Below are 22,970 nucleotides of genomic sequence, written 5' to 3'. Positions count from 1 at the left end.
AACACTTTTAAGAGGGAAAAAAGGATCGACAGTTACAGATCAATTTTATTATGAATGCGTTGCTGGAAGGGTAAAAGATAAAAAAGCCATTTAGATACGTGAAAAAAGCTTCCTGTTTTCCACATCAAACGGTTTAATTCTATTATAAAAATGTGGTGGCATTTTAGTGACTAAAGACAAAATAAGGCATTAATTTGCTCCAAACAAACATATGAAGTTACATTTATTGAAAACCATATATAACTATTAACTGTACAATGTATATATTTTCATTGTTTTAGTAGTAATTACAATTTCATTACAGGCAGCCCACTACAGACATCTTTATGGCATTAGCAACTGAAGGGTAATACCCCATCATGGTCATATAGGAATTGGTCTTTAACACCATGGTCCCAGCTATGGCCATAGACAACAAAATGTTTAGGAAGGTAAATGGTCATAACTAGTCTCTTAAACATCAAGGGTAAACATTTTGGCAAAAACTCCATTCAAAGTGTATAGAGACTCATCTATTTGGTAATATTACAAGCCTAGACCCAAAATGTTGTACTCACATTCTGTAGCTGTGTAAGCACAGTGAAGCTGTGGTAGAATAGCTGCATTGTGCGCTCAAAGGAACACAAAATAAAAACAAAAGCAAAAAAATAACATCCTGGTAAGCAAAAGAGTTTTACTCCATTTTCTGCAGTCAGGTTTAAACAGTTCATGATCAACAGCCAGAATTTACAGGCTTATTATACAAAGGCATTGATTTGTCCAGGTATGACCGAGACATACAGTAAGTTGATGATGAACCAAGCAGTTGGCACACAAACTTCCTGATTATTGAACTGCACATGCTAATGATTTATTCTTCGTCCAAGTATCAGCAGATTTGAATAAAAAATAAAAAAAATCCTCAAAGGGCTTCAACCTCTGTAGTTTGATTCAACTCATCAACATTTGGAAATACTTGTAGTCTCAAAATATATATTTCAGTTTTAAACATCAGTCTGTTGCCTACTTGAACAAACTGCCTCTGCTGCTGGCAAATTTCTCAAAGTGCAAGCTGTTCTTCTATCTGATTTACCACCTGATCTGACAACGCTGGGGATTAGTGCTGACTCTACAGCAGGATTTTAGAGTTTCAACATGACTTTGTTAACGGTCAGTCACATCCTCAAAAGCTAAGAGTCTTCAAAGTGCAACAGTTAATTCATGTCAGGTGACGCTAATGCTAGTGGATCTACTTTCTGAAACAAAACACTGCATCAGACAGAATAGTGTTACCCTATAGTTTGAATTGTTCTAGTGTTGTGATCTTCAGTGTGTTTGGGAAGAATACATGTGAAATTTACTTCTTAACTGAGGCATGCAACGTCTGTTAAACATCACTATCACTTTGCCTCCACTGGTTAAGAAAAAAAGGCAGATTATGCAAACGTTGGTGATGGATACCCTTTAACGGATCCACTGCTCCTACTAATGTGGTGACCCTGAAAAGCTTGATCCTGCTGCTCTATGTGGATTTACTTGCATGAGAAAAATAATTACTTGTAGTCACTTTTTTTCTCCACTGATACACAAAAGTGGCCGAGTCACATGCGCTCAGACTTTATGTTTTTTAAATGTAGTCAAAGGACTTTGATAGGTGAACGGAAATCAAGAAGATTAAAGTTTCATACATAAGAAGGAAAGGATAAAAGTACAGCTGTACTGTACAGTATCAGATAAGGCATTCCTTTCAGGGACTAAAGTTTTTATACTCAAACATCTGGATGTTGATGTAAGATGAGGCTGTTTGATGATAGAGACGTGGCAATAATTTCACTGGCTCTTGGCCTAAGAGAATCTCAATACATTTTTATAGCTTTTCATGTGTACAAATGATATTCTTTGAATTTAATCTGATTTCTCTTCATCTCAGCGTAAGGCAAAAACAAAAACAAAAATAAAACAGGTAGTGCTTCTTTGCATGCATACTGTTATGTATACATCCAACACATGCACTATCTGCACAAAAACCCATAAACATTCAATTGTTTTTCCCTCTCATCATCCCAGGCCGTGCTGTTTTCATGCTTCTCAGGGTACACTGTGCGTAATCCAACAGCTATGTAATGAGGTGCATTTTTCATCCATTTTCAAATTCACTATTAATCCCTGCAGAGATGCTTCAGTGATGCGTGGCTTGGTTGGTTATCCCTTTCATTAATCCGTAGAAAAGCAGTTTCTGCAATTCGGGTATTTGAAGTCTCTCAGCTACTCCTGTCCTCTCAGACTATGGATGGCAACAGAGATTATATAATTCAGTAGAGTGCTGATATGTCAATCAAATCAACCAATCCCTGATTAGAATCTGGTAATCCTCTCTCCAGAGTCTCCAACAATGAGACGGGCCATGGAAGGATGGATCTATAAAACATTAAGAGATCAGGAAAATGAATATTACTAATCACAAGTGTTAGCAAAAAAAAGCAGCACAGAACACACAGTACTTAAGTGTTGAGAGTAGAAACATACAGTACGTAAGTTGCTGTTGGCAATGTGAATGAATAATCAGATGATTAATTAAAAGCTTTAAAAGTACAGAACATGTAGTTATTACAAACTAAATTCAGACTGAGACAAATGAAAAGACCTAGGAATTTATCACTGTGGTTTTACTCAACAAGTATTATTTATGCTAAATCTTGTTTTTCTTTCTGACCTGTGCTTGAAGCGGCCCATAGGGCACAAGCTCTCCGTCCACAGTGAGTGTTCCTCGTGCCGACAGAGGCTGCAGCCTGAATGCTTTACAGGTAACGTGGCTCACATAGGGAGAGCTGACAGAGTGGTGGGTTCCTCTTTCCATGGCAAAGAAAAGTCTCAGTAGAGTTGCTCTAGAGATCCCTGCTCGCACAAAAGTCAGATGGATCAGCCCATCGTCAAACCTGGCCTGGGGTGCAGCAAAAAGGTCAGCCCCAAGGTGGGTCTGATAAAGGGCCAGGACCAGGACAAAGTCCCCTTCAATGGTGATCCAGTCTCGAGTGGGAAGGGGCTGGTCAAGAGGGGGTAACAAGTCATCCCTTGCTAGATTTAAAGGCAGCGAGAATGATGGACGGTTCTTGAAGGGTCCTGCTGGTTCAGCAATGTCAAAGTTAAAAGAAGAGGATGGCGTGCGTAAAGAGGGCGAGGGTGATGTGGAATTTGGGGTGTTAGGACGAGGAGCGAGGTAGGATGATGAGTGTGGGGAGGCACAAGAAGGAGACGAGGGGGGTGTGGGAGAAAGAGACAGGGAGAGAGAGTTGAGTTTAGGTGGGAGGGAATTTGTCTGGGAGTGCTGAAGGAGGGAGAGGGGTCTTGGCCGGGAGGCGTTTTGGTTTTTGTCCAGGGTTTTGGCCTTGTAAGAGAAGGGAGAATGACGAAAGGGAGAGGAGATCGTCAAAGCTCGCTCACGAGCGACATCCAGTGTGTATGAATCTTTCCGGTAGTAAGATCCATTCAGATCCATATCATCGACGCCATTTGAAGTGCCTGAATCTGCATCAGCCTCCTGACTGAGAGGCTGGTTGCAGAGAGCTTCGGCTATCTGGCTTGAAGGGGCTGAATTCTTTCTCACTGCCTGCCTGGTCTCATGAAGGCAATCCTGGTGGGTGACGCCATCCTCTGGCTCTTCATCTGCCTCTCGCCCCATGACAACCCCATAGCTCTCACCCAGCTCTCTCGCATGCAACACTCCCTCTCCTTCTACAGAACCACTGCTCCCTTCCCCGTCCTTACCTCTATCGTCTTCCTCAATCTCCTCTGAGTATTGCTCTGCTGTTCCATCATCTTCCCTTTCATCCTTGATCCTCTCCAGCCTTTCTTCCCTTCCCATACTGCATTCATCCCTTTCATTTGATTCTGAACTTGTCCCTGATCTCTCTGAACAAGTCCCTGACCTCTCCTCCTCTGCTTCCATCTCCATCTGTCCCTCCCTCTCTCTGTCTTCTGCCAGACTGCTTGCCCTCACCACACCAGTTCCTCCTCCCCTGGCCCTCTCCCTTCTTCTCTCCCTTTCCTTTTGCCTCTCTTCTTTTTCCCTCTCTCCCTCACCCCTGCGCAAGCTCCTCTGTTCACTGATGCCCATGTCAGAGCAGGTGCGATGGATAGGCGTGCGGCAGAAGCCCTCCAGGCCTTCTGTGATACTGCGGGAGAGCGGTCTCCTTGGTGGAGGTGTGGCATCTGGTGATGTGGTGACAACAGAGGGTGGTAGGAAGGAGAGACGACCCTTGTAGGATCGTAGAGAAGCTATGCGCACTAATGTGCCCAGGGTGAAGCGAGCTGAGCCAAGACCACGATACCTGGAAGAAGACAAGACTGCAAGTGAAGCTACATTTTGAAATTGACGTCACATAATCCAGAATAAATTATAAGCCAGGCTTTTATGAAGAAAACAACATTAGATTAAGATTCTGAAAACTTGAAACACCCACCTCTCACTCTCAATGTCCACATCGGACACAAAGCCCCAGGCAACAGAAAGAAAGGAAAACAGTCTCCTGGGTCCTGCAGCACGGTTGCTGTTGGAAGGGGCGGGGCTTGTTGTCACAGAGACCAGGTCCATGGGTCGGACTCCGCCTCGACAGAGCAAAAAGCAGCAGTTCAAAAGGAGGGGCTCTCGAAGGCACATGTCATACCTGAGGAAATTTTAAAAAAAGTAAAAATAAAGACAGATCTGTACAACAGCTATTCAAAGACTAGATTAAACAAAACAAATATACATAATTCTACGGTCTTTTGTTTAGGAAAAAAACATTGTTTTTTATGTAGTTTATTTTAACAGAATAATCTGGGTATCCATGGGCTTTTTTGTAAGGTCAGTTTTCATAAAAATAAACTAAAATCATCTGACTACATCAGAGGGTCTCAGGATCATCTAAACCTCCCTGTACAAGCCAGCAGATAAGGACGTTACATTGAACATAAATGTCACGACAACTGGATATTCTTCTCGGAAGTTCAGTAAAGCAAAAGAGACATGCCATCATATGAATGTATGAATATAATAAGAAAATTCAGCACTAGCAAAGAGAGCATCCATTGACTCTGAGACCCTCTGTGATGCAGATCCAAGGAGGTTTAAATCATAGAAAATTATTTCTAGACAGAAGGATTCATGGCTAGAAAATGAACCTGGTATCAAAATGTAGATTAAAAATGAGCCATTTCATTGGCTAAAAGTTGTTTTGACCAGCCAGCTATCTCACAGGATGAGATAGCTGGCTGAGGGTTTACAGAAAGTGCACTTTTTTAAGTTTCTCCAGAAACGTATCAGAAAACAGATAATTCTTTCAGGGTATCACAGCTTGTTTCTGTTACTCTCTGTCAAAAATATTAAACTGGTTAAGTTTTGCTGTGAAAGAGTCTGCATATGCAATCTGTAATATGATTGGCTCATTCAGAGGTCATAAAGTTTAAAGAATTAACTTGACTGCACCCGTTATCAGCAAACACAATCTAGACTGTCAGCATTACTTTAAATCATCCACTATGCAAACACTGAGGGAGATATGAAGACTTAATGTTCCACCTAATTCCACACTGTACAGGCAGCTGGAAGAAAAGCTTCAACCTAAACAGATGTGCTCACCCTGCGTGGTGATTGATGGAGCCAGCCAGTGCATTCCCAGAGCCGCAGGGTAGAATCCCGACAGGTGTTTTTATTGCTTGTTCCCAGTCTGAGCGCTCCATCAGCCCATTAATTACCTGCAGGAAAACAAGACAGAAGATTTAAATAATCACAGTGTTAGACATAGACATACATTTACGTGCCACAATTTCAGCCTGGTTGTCCTCTCAGGCCAAAAACACCTTACCTCATGCAGTAGACCATCCCCAGAAACAATGATGATGCCATCCCACTCTGGGAGTGATATCTCTCTGATGAGCTCTCTGGCATGGTTCTGGCGTTCTGAGGGAGGGTAATTACGTTAATGCCTGCCATATAAATGCATACATTCTGACTCATTGGGATGTTTTAGACCTCAGGGTGTTACCTGTCTGTATAAGGTTGTAGCTGATGTTGGACTCTCTAATCATTGGCAGGATGTGGGTCTGACACCACTGCATTGCCTGGCCTCTTCCACTGAAGGGATTGACCAATAACAGTAGTCGCCTGGGACGAGGTAGCAGACTTCTTGAAAATTCTTCACAAGAAAGACAGAACAGGATGGATTAATTAAAACCTGCACAGCTCTGGTCCAGGACAAAGAAAGTGGTTCAGCACATTTTCAAAACCAGCCAACTGGGACATAAGCTAAGCTGGTATTACAGTGTTGCCCAACCTTGGACTTTGAATGCATTTATCCATTTGAAGCCTCCTAAAGTTCTCCTGACAGAATACATATCACACTGTCCTTCAAGAGTGAGTTTGTCAATCATTTAAAGTCAGATATATGATAAAGGGCACATTTAGACTTCAAATTATAGGTATTATAGTTGGTCAAAACTAAACAGTGGCATACGAAGGCAATGAAATTACTCTAGTCCTGTTCTATAAAACCTGTGGGGAAAGTAAATATCTAAGGATAAAATTCAATATAAACTGTAGTATGTTATAGATGAAACCACTGGTGCATGAGAGGATATTATGTGGCTGTGCTGTCACATAATCCTTGATTATGCAATAAACCACACTTCACGCTATTGTGCGGAAAACCCATCTGACCACACCTATAATGCCCATCAGCATAAACATTCTCAGTATTGGGCCACTGAGTGATTCAGAAGTGTGATTATGAATGTTACACAAGCAGAAATAAAAAAAAGAATGACAGCTGCATCACTGCGAGTGAAGGGTATGCACTAAAGATCTCAGAAGACGAGGAGATTTAAGAGACTTAAGGATTAAAGAGTGAGCCTACAGACGAGGAAAAGAAAAACAGAAGATGGGAGATGCCGATTAACTCTGTGCCACACAGACAATGGAGACAAAAAAAGTAAACACAAACACAAAGTTCATGCTGAGCTGTCAGATAACTGAGGATGGTGACTCCCCGCCCTCTGTCTCTGCATTAGACACTGAAAGATACAGACCACATGTGCAGGAAAGATAAGAGGAAGGACGTATAGGTTTAGATGGAAAAAACCCCACAAAAAAAATAAAGAAAATGATCCTGTTATGTGAAACACACAAAATCCAAAAGCTCTCGATGCTAAATCTCACAGCCTCTTAGGGTGCATTAGTGTTAATCCTCATTTGTCTTTTATATAATGCCCCAAAATGTTAAACTAGTCTTGTTACCATTTGTGCCCTCAGTGAGGAAATGTAATACATTAAAGTCTTGGTTCCCTGTGACATTATGCTAGGCTTAGTAGAAGTTTACAAAGAGGGCATGGAGCAAAGTGGATTGATGCTACATTGTGTAGGTTTTCTACTGTAAGCATCTGAAATTCAAGACTTTATCAAGGAGACAAATACAAAGGCTAAAGCTCCATAAACACTGTGATAAGCTATTAGTGTTACTCTTTTAATTAGGCCATCAGCTCAGTGTACAGTACCAACGATCAGGGCGAACTGTGGTTTACAGTTGCTGCCACTATCAAATCGATTTCAGCCTAGTCTTATATAATATAATAGAGCAGATGTAGTTGTATATAAGACATCGGAAAACTGAATTTTGCCTTAATGAATTTTTTGCCTTATTGTTCACTAATTTGCTTTTTTTATTATTAAATTATTATTATTAAATTGTGATAAAATAAAATAAAATAAAAACTGTCTGAATTACTCCTGGAAAATGTTCAAAAGCTTTGCTTCTACTGCCCATGGTCATTTATAATAAAAGTTTATCATTATGACATACTTACATTTAAGACAACATAATAAAATTCATGCAATAAAACAAAAACAAAAAAATCACACTCTACAGTATATAAATACGCAAAATGTGTAGCTACTGCTACAGTCTTTTGTATGTTCATTTAGAAACAAGATCCAAGCTGCACAAACAAACCACAGGTAAAACATACACTCACCTGTGTTAGCAGTGACCATCACACCTCTAAGTAGACACTGTACAGCAGCCGACCACCTCTCAGCTTCAGCTCTGCTTTCTGCCAGATAGGCCCTCACCTGCCTGCGCCGGGACACTCCTTTCCTTCGTTTTCCTGGTGGGTACCAGTACAGCACCAGCAGAGGGGGAGCAGGGGACCGGGGGCAGCTGCACCCCACCAACTCTAATAAGGGTAGCAGGAGACGAGCTTCTTTTCCAGGCCGGGGGGACAGGCGTTGTATATGTATGTGGGTGTGGGTGAGGGTCAGGGCGTAGTTGGATGCCGGAGCTGGAGTTGGAGGAGCAGCTGGGGACAGCCCTCCTGAACCACCGGGGCTGTTGGGACTACTGTTATTGTTGCTGTTTGTTTCCCAGCTGGCAAACTGACCATGAAGGAGAGCTTCTGCTGGAGAAGGTGAGGAAGGTTCTGGGGATCGCATTTTCTTTGCTCAAAGTTAATCAGTCTAAAAAAAAAACAAGGGCTTCTGAACTCAGATGCTTGAAGAGCTGGGCAATCTACCAGCTGTTCATGTTTTGCAGCACAAATTGAAAGACTATGTCTGTCGAGAACTTTCTCCTTAAAATCTCTTCGAAATCATTCTTTTTGTCAGTGCTTCAGTTTAAGGGGTAAAAGTCACAAAAAATGATCTTCCTGTCGTTCCAGTTCAGATATATGTCTTCATTTGAAAAGAATACAAATAACGTTTCCCAGTTTAATCCTTCTTCAAATTAGAGTATTTTTTATTGATCCAGTGAAGATGGGAACTGCTTAAGACCAGTCTTTGTGTCACAGTTAGAAACCTCCCATCAAGGTGTGATCTGTGGAGCTGTCAGCTCATACAGTTGGCTCCGAATTGGAAAGTGGACAGAAAATACATCAACATAGTCACAACAAACAGGATTTTTATAAAACGTAGAATCAGTCATTTAAGCAAAAAAAAAAAAGTGTTCTTCACAAAGTATAAAAATAAGTTTACATTACAATGTAAAAGCTGCCTATTGTGATAGCAATACAGGGCAGCTCAGCAGCTACTTAACAATGACAATTCGCCTTAAATAATTACACATATGGACAAAAATGAAACTCTTAGTTACATTAAAAATGATCATTAAGTATGATCAAGACAAAACACAAACACACCTTGTTTAGACAAGGAGGCTACATTTTTGTAAAGTAAGTTGCATTTTAAGTGTTGCCCAAAAAGTAATTAATGCCACAAAGATAGATTAGTGCAGACTTTTCAAGACCTTTGACACTTCTATTGCTATCTTGTTCTAAGTGACATAAAGGAGGCAGACAAAAGGAGTGACTAAGCCAGTTCTCCAGACAGTAGTGTGATAACATTCACTCAATCAAGTACTACCCCCCAAGAGGAGGAGCAACACAAAGACAGGTGAAAAAACAAAAATGACAACAGAAATCAAAAACAAAAACAGAAACAAAACAAAAGACAAACAAGGAGACAGTTCCAGTTGGGTCCTTAGTTTATGTCATCTTAAAGTCCTTGAGTCAAGCCTCACGTTCCCTCCCAAATATCTCTGTTCCTGTTTGAGGACAAAGGAGAACAGCAGTTAGTGGAAAAAAACAACAGTAGGAAAAAGAAACAAAAGCAGGGGCCTGACTAAGAAGCAAGTTCAGCATACCCTGAATATTTTTTCCTTATCTGGTTTCAGTTACTCTAACATGCACTGATCAGCTCAATAACTTAACCCAGTGTTTTCCAAACTACCTGCAAGTGCGTTCGCTTGATGTGTCATTAAGACACAGGAGGATCTGACATACGTGTATGTAAAACATTTTAAATTCAGTGCCAGTGAGGTTAAACTGTGTGAGAACATGTAAAAAATAAAGAAAAATATGGTTTTCCTGTCTATTCACAAACTTTGTATAAAGTTTGTAAGAACAAGGCACAGGTGTCCTGTTTTAAGATCATGCTACTAAAGGCGTACAGAACACTAAAACTACTTTAAACTTGCTAGCAGCAAACAGAAAAAAGCCTGTTCCTGTACAGCCAGTGAAAGCTTAGTTCACATTGCCAGCAGTAAGAGTCAGACCCGCTCCCGGTGGAAGTTGGACTCTATCAGGGCTGCCCTTTGTCACCAGTTCTATTTGCAGCTTTTGTAGACAGAATTTCTAAGTGCAGTAAGATTGTGGAAGGTTTCTGTTTTGGAGGCCATGGATAATCTCTTTGCTTTTTTGTGGAATCATGCAATTTTTATTTATTTTTTTTGCCTCACCAGGAAGTGGCCTCCAGCACCGAGGTGGTTGGTAGCTTAGTGTGAAGTGGGATAAGAATTAGCGAATCTAAGGCTATGTTCGCACTGCAAGCAAAAGCGCATCAAATCCGACTTTTTTGACCCTACCCTAAACTGTTGGGAAGACAACGTTGGAGAAACGTGAACATTTTATTTGTACTGTATAATCTGCAGATTCTGACAGAAACCTGCAACTAACCTTTGAAGCACAGCTCCTCTCTAAAACTGCAATAAGGATAATTATTAGGCCATATGTAAATAACAAAATAACTTTATAACTTAAAGAAAAATTGGGAAACGTAAAGACTGAAACAAGTCTTTATATTAAGGGCTATCAGTCAAACAATACTGTTTGCTCTGGGTCTAAACAGAGCGCGTTGTGTGTGATGTCTTCTTTTGTGCATGCGGGCCACTTTGAGGGTTCACACTAGAGCGCTTTTGCTGTCACATTTTATTTGTAGTGTGAACAAGCAGACAAAAAAATCGGATCTGATCAAAAAATCGGAATTGAGCATTAAGACAGTGTGCAGTGTGAACGTAGCCTAAGACACAAGGTTCTCAGTCAGAAAAGGGGTGATTGCCCACTCAAGGTTAGAGAGGAGTTGCTGGCCGAAGTGAAGGAGTTTAACTATTTCTGGGTCTGATTCATGAGTGATGCGAGTTTGAAAGGCTGATTGGCACAGCATCAGCAATGATGTGGACGATAAACCGGTTTATTGCGGTGAAGAGAGAGCTAAACTTGATGGTTTACCTGTTGATCTACATTCCTACCCTCACCTGTGGACCCAAGCTCTGGGTAGTGAACTGAAATACTGACATCATCAACACAATCAGCAGATTAGAGATAGGGTGAGAAGCTTGGTCGTTTTGGAAGGGCTCAAAGTAGAGTCATTCCTCCTACACATCAAAAGGAGTGGGATGCTCCCTGGGTGCCTCCAAGGTGAACTGTTTTGGTCATGTCCTATCGTGAGGACGCTCTGGGGTACACCAAAGAGGTGCTGGAGAGATTATATCTCCCAGAAAGACTGTGAATACCATGGCGTCTTCCTGGAAGTACTAGGGGAGGCAATGGGGGGGGGGGGGGGTGTCACTCTGGTAAGACTGGTACACATTCAAACCATGATAGTGGTAGATGGATGGATGGCACTAAGAATCCATTGTTTCTCATTTTTCAAAATTTCTCAGACAAAAACTTCACCCCCTCAAAATAGCTGTACCATTAGGTCCATGGGTCAGAATAGATCATTTACTCTGGTAAAAAGCGAATCACCCTTTGTAACACTGATAATCCAGTGTTATAGCTGATGTTACCTCAGTAAGAGCAGAATCTTGCTTGCCAGTACAAGCCTCAGCACTATGACCACACCACAACACTGTGGTGATAACCATGACATGATTTTGCAAATATTTAAGAAATCAAAATTTAAGAAGCACAACAGTAAATTACATGAAATGAATAAAACTTTAGATTGATTGTACTGCACAAAAACAATACTTCAGTCAAGTACAGAGGAGGACATTGATGATAAGAAAACTGATTATGGGTACAGGGTGAAGCAATATAAGATTCGTTATGCCCTTTGACCTGAGGTGCGTCTGTGATAAACCACGTAATGACTCAAGAGTCACACATCCTCAACTGGCTTGCTGAGACACTATTTTTTGTAGAGGAAAGGTTGCATGACAATTCATGTGTTTTTTTTCTAATTCAGGGTAACTTCTGCGTAACAGGATTTAGGGACACAGTGTCTCTTTCACGGTTTAAATAACCTAACCTAAATAATTGTATTATATTTTACAGACTTTGCAATAAGCATTAGTACAGTCTCATATTTGTACCAAACAAGGAGGTCTGGTATCACCTCTTATCAAAGAGCCATATCAGGATTTTCCCTGTATGGTAAATCTTTTATTTCCCTCCAAAAAGGTTTTAAACTTCTACCAAAGTAAAACAAACAGAGGTATGATTTTTGAAAGTGGGATTTCATTCAGTCAAGCTTAAACATAACTTTGTTTTACAACATGTCCCCATATAATAGGAAAACGCACAGACTTCTGCATAAAATACTCATGTTGACCCTAGAAAAACCCTGGATATATAATCAAAATACACCGAAACACATGTATTATTTTCAAATTACATTACACGTGAGGTTATAGCAATGATAAATTACCAAGTCAGCAGGAGACAGATCATTAGACTTTAGCTCATAAAGTACAATTGCTGCAGTCTCACCTGGGACTTCGGTTTACCCTAAATTAATAAACTGTTCACATCTTTCAACTTTTATAGCAGTCAGGAAACATTATGCAAGCTGTGGTGTAGACAAAATCAATACTTGGCTGATGTCCCGTCCTGATAAAGCACACACACAGAAAAAGACCCTACCGATGCCCATTGTTGCACCTTACCCTGTCCTTGAATCGCAGGGCGGGGACACCCAATAATAATAATAATAATAATAATAATAATAATAATACTATGCTCCGACTAATTTTGGTCTCCCACACAATGAGGTTGTCTTTGAGTGACTTCAAAGTACAAAGCCAATTTTCGATAAGGTTACACTTTTGAATTCGAGGTCGCTCTTGTAGTAAAGGCGTTATTAAACATTTATTAGCAGCTTGTCTGGTAGTAAGAGCTACGTCTATGTGGTTAAACTTTAATGCTACATGGATTTGACAGGCTGTTAGCCTGCTAACCTGTTCATGTTTAGCTGTATTTTGACAGTTACAGCACAGGCGAGCTAGAGCCGATAATTCTAGCTTGTAGTGCCAGAAATGAGAAGGTGAAATATGAACTGCAGGAAGCGGGTCTTTGTGTACGGTAAACAGAGCTGCTAAGCAATAGTTGTGAATCGAGCGTCACTAACATTAGCTAATGTAAACGGCTGACACGCTGCACAGGGGCTAACTAGGGGCTTTCTAACTGACATATAGTCCCAGTTCAACCCGACAAATATATTCAAATATAACTCCACTAAAGATTAGTGAGGAACACTATGGACAAATCGAAATAAAATGCCCCTTTTGTTTAATTAAATACTTAAATTAGCGCATAGGACACATGGTTTTAGCTAGCAGTTATTAAGACCCTATCAAAATGAGCAACAGGAAAAGTTGTTTTCGAGCTTTGTATGTCGCCAGAAGCATATCTGTATAACCCATGTTTAATATCATTTCATGGTTTTTAAAGAAGAAAAGAAAAAGCCCCAACTACCTCATCTTGGCTCCCCTCTTTCGACAGATAGCCTCTGAATGCTGTGGCTCGGTGCAGGAAGTATGTGGAGACGCAGGAGCAGCAGCTCTGAGCGGCGGAGAGGAAATCCAATGACGATAAGGAAAACAGAACACCCACCCACCGACATTCTCCAATCATTGACAGACCAGCACTTCCTGGCCAACTCACTTGTTATCAGGCCGGCTGATAAATGCCAATTAAAAGACGTGTCCTGTAACATTTACGTGGGGACCTCAGTTTATTAGCCACATGCCATTCTTGTCTTCCAGCATGGCTGGTGCTTTAACACGAGCTCCACCATATTAACAATGAAGGGTGTATTTTGCGAAGAGCAAGCAGGCAAACAAAAACACAGAAGACATTTTGTACAACCAGCCTTTTATTGGTAGCAGAGTGAAAACAAAAACGCATTAGTTCTTGTAGCCGCAGCTGGCTCTGCGACCACGGGCTCTCTCGAACTTCCTGCCCTTGGAGCGGACATAGGGCCTGGAGAAAGACACAAAAGGGTTTAAATTTAGCATATCTAACACATAAGATTAAGTTCCATTTGTCCCTTGAACTCAATGTCAGTGGTAAAAATCGATCTCTTATTTTTCCAGTGGGAAAAGACCGAAGCAGGTATTTGAATGAAGCCTTTCATGGCTGGGCCTTTACATCATCCTGTGAGTCACAATCCAGCTATGTTGATGGATCATACATCATCCTAAGAGCTTCATTTGTTTGGGACAAAGTGCTGGAATTTATTTTGTTTGGGAACACATTTCCATCAATTCATCATTACCTTACATCAGCCTCACATGTCTTTACTTGTTAAAGGTAGGTTTCATCAACATGTAAAGTACTTTAGAAGTGTCTTCTGATTTAGCTCAAGAGTCTTTTTATAACATCATTATTAACATGTGTGAAAGACATTGTTCTACACTGACAACCAACACCACCTCTGAACTCCTCAAACCTTAAAACTATTGTATTTAAAAACATCAAACACTGATTAAATCAAGAGATATGTACCATGTCTACCACCTGTAAGATTTATTTACTAATTATGACTGAAGTGGTTACCACTTCAATCATGCTTTTAATAGGGCGGAGATTTCTAATTCGCTTTTGTAATCTCGTCCTAGGAGACGAGCCCAAGAAACAGCTGGACGTGTATTTACTAAGTCTGAATGTAAACCCTTTTAAAAAAAAAAAAAAAAAAAAAAAAAAAGCATGCCAGAATAAGGAAATCATTTAATTCTGGCCTTTGTGGACTCCTGGGCATTTAAAGCATGAAGCAACAGTGGACTACTGAGAATCCCTTGAGCAGTTTTCAAACATGCATTGGAAGCGCTTCTCACAGCTGTGTGAGTATGATGACCATCAAAAACTTAACCACAAGAGCACAAAACTGTGTCCAGACATTCTGAATATGTCACTTCCTGCTAAAACTAAACATTGATTAGTGCTTAGAGAACTATGAGGCTTATAATCTCCTTATGTGTGCTACAGACAAGAAAGGGCAAGTTAAGGCAAGTGTGGACAATGGTCTCCCTGATTCTCTCAACGCAGTCCTGAGTACATGCACATAACCAGCTTTAGTTAAAGGCTAAGTAGGGCTGTGCGATATGACCAAAATCTCATATCCTGATATAAAACATCTATCATCCGATAACGATATAAATCACAAAATTTTAACATTTTCTGTAAATTCTGTGAATCTCTGGCAGCTCGACTCGTGAAGTGTTTCCAGCTGGGCGCCATGTACCTGGAGTCCATTGTTTTAACCGATGCATGAAACTACACATTTTCAGTCATAAGTTGTAACGGCCGCCGTTTTCTTTGTGAGTATTTATTACACGGCGTGCTGCAGGGAAAAGCCTGTTCTAACGTTTGAGTCTAAGGTTTATTTTTTAGCACCTGACGGCTATTTTTTGCTTCTCATCCGTAAACACTGCATACTCTTTCACGTGATTCAGTTTATTTTGAAGAGTCTCAACAGGATCTTGAGCTTTATTGTGAAACGTTTATGTGGAAAATAAACAAGCGGATACGCGATGGTCGTTGTTGCTAACGACAACTAAAAAGAGGCGCTCGTCCGTCTGTAGTGTGGTTATATAAGAGAGAACTTTAAGAAATTAATATAGCCACTACAGTGACCATCAAAACGATGAAAAAATATTGCAGTAAACAGTTTATTTTGCGATACCACGAAACAAATGACAGCGTAAAATGAAACGATAGATGTTTTTATATCGTCATCCGATATATATTGTTATATCGAACAGCCCTAAAGTAGTTTTTTTACAACAGCAACTTCACATCAGATGTACACTTACTTGGTGTGGCTGTGAGGGGTTCCAGGAGCCTTTCCAAAGTGCCTGTAAACCTCTCTGGCTTTACGAGGTCCTGGAGGAAAAGACGATATTAAAGGTTAAAATATACACACACACACACACACACACACACACACGTCATAACTGATGGGAGACCCGGACCCAGTTCCAATCAAACATCACTCCAACTCTGATTTAGTTCAAGTATTCTTTTAAAAAATATATATAATTTGTATAATAATAATAATAATAATAATAATAATAAGTATATAATTTGTTTCCTTTTCCTTATGTCAGATATTAAATTAAGTGCAAGAATCACGATCGTGGCTGAGGGGCGATCGTGGCTCAAGAATTGGCAGTTCGTCTTGTAATCGGAAGGTTGCCGGTTCGAGGCCTGGATCCGACAGTCTCGGTCGTTGTGTCCTTGGGAAAGACACTTCACCCGTTGCCTACTGGTGGTGGTCAGAGGGCCCAGTGGCGCCAGTGTCCGGCAGCCTCGCCTCTGTCAATGCGCCCCATCACCAGTGTGTGAATGGGTGGGTGACTGAATGTGTAAAGCGTTTTGGGGTCCTTAGGGACTAGTAAAGCTTCTATACAAATGCAGTCCATTTACCATTTAAGTGCAAGAATCACATTTTAGTACGGACCAGATTTGTAAATATTAGGGAAGCACCACTGCAAGTTTTTTGAAGTTATAATGCTCCGACCTCAGATGTCTGCTGATGCTGAATATGATGTCCTAACTGCTGTTTGCTTCCTACATGCTATGCTATCTCCACCTGCACCAAACAGTGCTGAGGTGTGACAAATTAATCACAAATGAATCGATCCGCCAATACGAGATAAAGCTGTTTGAATCAGGAGTCAAATATCACACTGATAGATCCTTACCAAATATACTAAACACCTGAAGGAACAAGAAGACCGTGAAAGCCTTAAGAGTGTAACAGACCCTAAAATCTAATATTTGCACTTATTTAATGTAATTATCGAGGCTATTTGAGGAAGAAAAAAAAGCAGATGACAAATGTTTAACACAATGCTGCAACATTATAGTATGTAATTACCTAAGCTAAACTAAATATTTACATGTGAACTGAACTAACGTGATTGTTTGAAGTTAGAAAACTGTAATAAAATAACAAGAGGACACGTCCTTAGTTTTAGTATTCGTTGGTTTGGTGAACTGTGTAAATCACAGCTTGCCTAACGAGACTTTGGATGTCTTCAAGACTGTGATTCTACCAGTTTCAATTCTACTACTTAAAACCTGTTAATGATTATCCTAAATATTGTACCTTGAGCATACAATATCCACCTAATAATCAAGTATAAAGCTAACACAGAAACTAATAAAAACTTAACATTCTCAAACAATTAAAAAAAAAAAAAAAATTAGAAACAAGCAATCTGCTCTGGAAAAATACTGAACTTCAACCCAGTCATCAGTTCTTATTGCATGTGATTATTGGTGTTATTTGCCAATTTTTTGGTTGTACCAATATTTAAATGAGTATATTTTAATGCTTGGTTATCTCTAATGACAATAATGACTGAACATTCCCTCAAAAAAAAGTCAGGTGAAAAAATCTTATGTGGTTTCAGATAGGCTAAGACAGTGTTCTCTTGTGCAGAAGTAAGATATTGACTGCCATTGAAAGCAGAAAAATACATAGTTGTTTGATGTACAATCCTCATCTATTGCAGTGTGTTCTTAGCCTCCAAATAGCCAATGAAGCTCAACCACTACAGCTTCAGCAAACTGCACACTTAAGCTGTTATCTGGTACATCTTCCTTATTGGCCAGTTTCTAGGGCATCTGGTGGAAACAGCTCGTTTCAAAAATAGGATCTCCAACTCAATATGTTCAGTTACCTGACAGCAGCACCGTGCCATGTCCTTTGGGAGAAGCCAAAGCCAGCTGGTCGAAGGTCATCACCTGACCTCCTGCCTTCAGGATCCTACGGCGGGCACCATCAGTCACCCTCAGAGCACAAATCTGTGGGACAGCAAGCAAGAGGTGAGGTCTGATTTGAGATTTTTTTTTTTTAAGCCACCTTTACAATGTTGAAGAAGCAGTTAGTAAATGTATTTTCTGGTGGGGGTGGGAGTGAAGTTGAACTGTTTTTTCTTAAATGTAAGACCTACCTTGAGCTTGGGGATATCCTGAATCCTGACATCATCAGTGACTGTTCCCACGACGACAGCGATTTTGTTCTCACGGCCGGGAAGCTTCATTTTACGGATCTAGGGGAAAAAAATAAACAAACAAAAAAGAAGAAGAAATTGAGGAAAATCAATGTGTGATTATAGAACTGATAACAGGGAGTACTAAAATAAAAATCCAGTCATTTGTTTTACAGAATCTCTAAAGACGCATTAAAAACTAAATTGAAAGAGTAGCAGAGATGCACCGATCCAGGGCGCACAATCAGCCAACTTTCCAACATTCTGGTTCCAACAACCAGCCTCCTACATGACCGATTTACCATTACCACGAAGCTTACCATTTCATGAATGCGCAACACATGCACGGTGCTGCAGAAAAGAAGTTGCACTCACACACTCACAGCTATACCGGACATACTGCGAGTGTGGGTTTCACACTGAGCGAAAACAACAAGTTGTCCACTTATGTCAGGAATGTTCATACCAGGAAAACCAAATCTAATCAAAACCTAAACACAGACATTTTAAAGAAACTCAAACGTAAAGCATCTAGAACTAAAGCAATCCAAAGCTCAGAGACAGCCACCAGTCAGCAGCTTCAGTATGCGCAAAGGGTCAAAGCAGTTAAGAGGAAAATTATGGCAATGAGCAACATTATTATTCCAGTATCCGGCATTTGTCTTCTTACACAAATCTGCTGAACCTGCTTTGATTGATGTGATCAAATCTGTCAGGTAACAGTAGGCATACAGCAACTCATTTTCCATTAAAATTTTCTACCTCTTTCCATCCATTGTTTCATTTGTTTAAACGAGAGATCCTGTAACTTTCTGCAGCTTGGGCGAAACTGTAAAGTGAGCCTCTTTTATTATAAGAGTAACTTCTTCCTTAAAGAATTCATTTTGTTAGTATATGCTGTCAATTGTAGTCCTTAGAAAGGAAATACACTCAAAAAATTGGAAATCTGAATCAGTAAACTGCAATTAGTGCATCTCTCATAAGAAGAAACCTTAGAGAAGCCCTGATAGCCCTCTTCCAGCTTTATTTTAGGTTCACTGCACAGTTCGGTACATTAGGCCAGGGATGCTGAAGACTAACCAATTAACCTGGACACCATAGTAAAAGCAAACAGGAGGATACATGTGTGAAAATCAAAGTGAGAGGAAGAAAGACCTACCAGGCGGGAGACAGCAATGGGAGGCCTGTTGGTTCTGCTCATGAACAGCCTCCTCAGGACGACCCTGTTGAAGGGAGCATTGGAGCGGCGGGCCAAGAACCTGTACAACTGTTAAAGGCAAAACACCAGGAATGTCAGGATTACGGGTTTCAGACTGTTCAATAGTTAAAATGCACAAGCTACCATTTCAAACTTCACACACCTAGAAATTAATCTTACCTTGACCAGGAGCCTCAGATAGATATCCTGGCTCTTTGGCTCCTTCCTGTGCACCTTACGGTCCTTGTTGTGCCTGATGTCGACTCCCTGGAAAATTGATTAGAAGCAGATTCATATATTAATCAGGTAAGAAAAACATAATCTTGACCAAGAACACCTCATACATCTAACCCTCAACTGTTTATCTTTAAAATTAAATATATAACACCGAAAACAAAATAGAATACATTTAAGAGGGATATTACACACTACATAGCTCATACTCATCCACATAACAGCGGCCGATACACACGTTGACACTCTGCAGCTAACCGCTAACTCTGAACGGCATAGCAAACATGCATATAGCGTCAAATAAGGAAACTTCTGATCTTACGACACATACGTTAAATTTGGGACAAAAATAAACAGTGACCTGTGATAATATATAGCATCTTTAACCCATTGTAAATCTGACTTATTCTCAACTTGAAGGCGTAAAGCTACCACCGGTGTCGGCTCCCAAGAATATAGGCTAATGTGAATTATAAAGTCAAATCACACGAAATCTTAGCACGACTCGGACATAAAGTATGTTTATAACGTGTAAATGTTTTCATCTAAAACATCAGGTGGTTTAATTCAGAGGATGACCGCGGATAGTCTGACTATCGTGTTTTAGAAATTCTGTTAGCAGGACCTACCATCTTGGACTCAGAGCGAAAAGGGAAAAGGAAGACCCGAGGTCTCGCGATAAGCTGTGCGCTTAGATCTCAGGCGCCTGATTGGTTAGAGAGCATGCGTTTCCTGCCCCAACAGCTCGGATGATATGGGATGGCGCCCCCAGTGGTAGAAACAGAAAATGAGCATTTCTCGAGTTCACCTTTTCGCATCTTTTTGGTTTAATTTAGTTATAAGTATTTAAGCAAATTAGTACATTGAGTAAAATACTAGAAGGATTATTTTTTTTATCAGGTATTTTGAAAATAAACACGGAATTTCACCCAAAAAGTAGTTTTATATCACAGAGCTTTAAAAATGAATTGTTTAGATTACATTTTGTATCAGAAATGGTTTAGCAACAGGAGCATGATTTATATTTAGCATATGAACAAATTGTTTTGGTTAGTTAAGTGGAAAATTTTACGTGACCTCATTATTAAAATTATAATAGCCTTCGTTTTTACCAGGCATTCATACCCGGTAATGTGTCTTGCGTTTTCCATGCTACATCGCTACACCATGCATTCTGCAAATGAAGCTGAGGCCACAGGGTGTCGCCAAAATGTAAAAAAGGCGACATCATATTTGAATTTTAATGTTTTATTGCTCCCTGACCTCTTTATTCCTCTCAGATCTCTGCCTGGGGGTTTTGACATTTACAGTGCCGTTTTATTACTACCCCGCTTTTCTATGCTGATCTCTCAAGTGGTTCTTGTTGTGATAATGATGTTTGATCTATGCATATTGGAGGATTAACAGCCCAAAACGGTCGCACGACTGAAAAATCGGCTCAAAATGGGCCAAAAAAAAAAAATCGCACAGTGTATGCCCAGGGAGCACCGAAGGAAGTGGTGGTGTACACTAAGTATTCATTCAAATACTATGTTTAAAAAGAAAAAAAACAACAACACCCAGAAGTCAACAGGTTATGATCTCAAACACATTCCCAGATGTTTGAGTTAGTAAGCTGCAAATTTGAGATAAGCCAAATTTATTGATGGTGAAAATTTCGCTTGTTTTGATTCAATAGCGGAAAATAAACTTTAGTATTTCATATTTTGGTAAAGTTGGAAGTGAAGTAGAACATATAATGTTATTAAATTAATAGACATTAACATGATGAGATCATTTTATACACAGAAACACAGTTAAACCAAACTGTTTGTGTATCTGTACAATGTATTTTCCCACTTTGTTCTTTAATGTGACAAACTAAAAACTCATGTTAATCAACCAAAGTAACTTACACAGAGAAACAGACATGCTGAGCAGAATTCTATATGATGCTTTTAATTACATTAACACGGGACACCTCCCTGCAGGTGGAGGAGAGGGGCTGGGTGAGTGGAGGTGAAGAGATGAAAGCAGGAAGGTTGAGGGTGTGGAGAAGGATGTATGGGGTCTGCAGGTGAGGGTCGTAACAGAGGAAGGTGGTGAAAGGAGGTCAGAAGGTCTCGTATCTATCTTGAAGTTCAGCAGCCTCCTCAATGCCCCTTTCAGCAAAAAACTTCCTAAACAATCTCCATTTACCTCTTTCCTTCTTTTCTTGCTTCTCTTTCTCTTCGACTTCCATTTGTTCTTGCTTCTCTTGCTTTTTCTGGTCTTTTGTAGTGTCTGTCTCTTGCTCACAACATTTTCTCTGCCCATGCAACTCCATCAAGTTTGTATAATTCTGCAGAAGTACTTTGTAGTTATTCTTAAGTTGCTCCAATTGTTCCTCCTCATCTTTAGGCTCCTCTTTCATGTGTTTACACTCCTGCTGGTGTTCCAGCATTTCCTCCACACCTTTCTGACTCTGGGCCTCTTTGTCTGGCTTCACTTTTACACTTGCATCTTTTGGATTTTCCATTTCTTGCTTCTGCTCCTCCGCTGTTTTCATTTCTGCTTCCAGTTGTTTGTAACGTTCTTCAAGTTCCTTGTATTTCTGCTCTGTTTCGTTTTTATACTTTACAAAAAGATCCCAGTGGATGTAGCGTTGCCTTTCTTCCAAGAGACCATTTAGACGTCTCCTCAGCATGTATGCGCTCTCGCTGAGGTCTTGGTTTGCTCTTCGGAGGGCGTTGAGCTCATTGTAAAGCGGACCACCCCAGCGAGGAGCGCCAATGTTTAGTGGATTTCTTTGGTAGTTGAACCTTTGGGTCATTGTAAAAAAAACTAACTTTTTTCTTTACCTTAAACAAAAGAAATCCTTTCTAGACACGAAATTTAACGTTCAATAAAGTCTCTTGCTGTTTGCAGTTGAAGAGCTTGTTAGGTTTTGACGGAAGAAAACACACTGACGAGACAAGCAAAGAAGGTTTAAACGAGGCTTTCAGCTGTTTGCCACCGCGTGTCCATGGCAACGACCTTTGACAGGGCTCAAGTTATTTTGCTCTTCAAAAACAAATAAATAACGGCACACAGTTTTGTATTTAAAATTTCGTTCCACTTTCCCTTTCCCCAAATATATTCGATAGACCCTGTGCACGAGAAAATGCTAACTTCCTGGTTTGAGACCGGATGTGGGGTTGTACATTTCCGGTAGCTTTACCCTGCGGTCAATCGCTACTGCGAAGATATACTCCAAAATCATGTCCAAAACTCGAAAACGGAAAGTTCGCGTTAAGTTACAAAGAGGAGAAGGTGGGAACACTCACAACTGTTGTGTCATAAAAAATTAAAGAGTTTAGATCGATCAGTTGTTTACATCACTCAACACAAGCAGAACTGCATTACTGCAGCAGAAGACACATCGTCCACATTCAGAAGCACATCTCTGTATAGTGACTGGTCTTATGATTTAACCAGACAAATGTTCAGCATTCAAACTGCAGGTGAAGAATAGCCAAGCCAGATGTTTCCCCCATAATGTCGAGATCAGTTAGTCAAGTACACACCTACACAGCACG

General features: G+C 40.3%; 2 protein-coding genes across 2 annotated transcripts; both read right to left on the bottom strand.

Annotated features, from left to right (window-relative positions):
• Positions 1-27: 27 nt before the first annotated feature.
• On the bottom strand, positions 28-13,748 carry sphk2 (sphingosine kinase 2). Its single transcript, XM_082552080.1, has 8 exons — positions 13,477-13,748; positions 7,984-9,545; positions 6,003-6,152; positions 5,823-5,917; positions 5,597-5,712; positions 4,440-4,643; positions 2,693-4,307; positions 28-2,397 (listed from the first exon to the last, which is right to left on the bottom strand). Exons 2-8 carry the CDS (start codon positions 8,438-8,440, stop codon positions 2,335-2,337), a joined length of 2,700 nt encoding a protein of 899 aa, XP_082408206.1. The 5' UTR covers positions 8,441-9,545; positions 13,477-13,748; the 3' UTR covers positions 28-2,334.
• Positions 13,749-13,858: 110 nt separating this feature from the next.
• On the bottom strand, positions 13,859-20,167 carry rpl18 (ribosomal protein L18). Its single transcript, XM_082552081.1, has 7 exons — positions 20,064-20,167; positions 19,381-19,467; positions 19,162-19,269; positions 17,964-18,062; positions 17,691-17,814; positions 15,816-15,885; positions 13,859-13,983 (listed from the first exon to the last, which is right to left on the bottom strand). The coding sequence occupies exons 1-7, from the start codon at positions 20,064-20,066 to the stop codon at positions 13,908-13,910; spliced, it is 567 nt and encodes a 188-aa protein (XP_082408207.1). The 5' UTR covers positions 20,067-20,167; the 3' UTR covers positions 13,859-13,907.
• Between the last annotated feature and the right edge of the window lie 2,803 nt (positions 20,168-22,970).

This window comes from Aulonocara stuartgranti (genome assembly GCF_965226115.1).
Source record: "Aulonocara stuartgranti genome assembly, chromosome: 11".
NCBI lineage: Eukaryota > Metazoa > Chordata > Actinopteri > Cichliformes > Cichlidae > Aulonocara > Aulonocara stuartgranti.
This window is presented reverse-complemented; position numbering and strand designations above follow the sequence as displayed.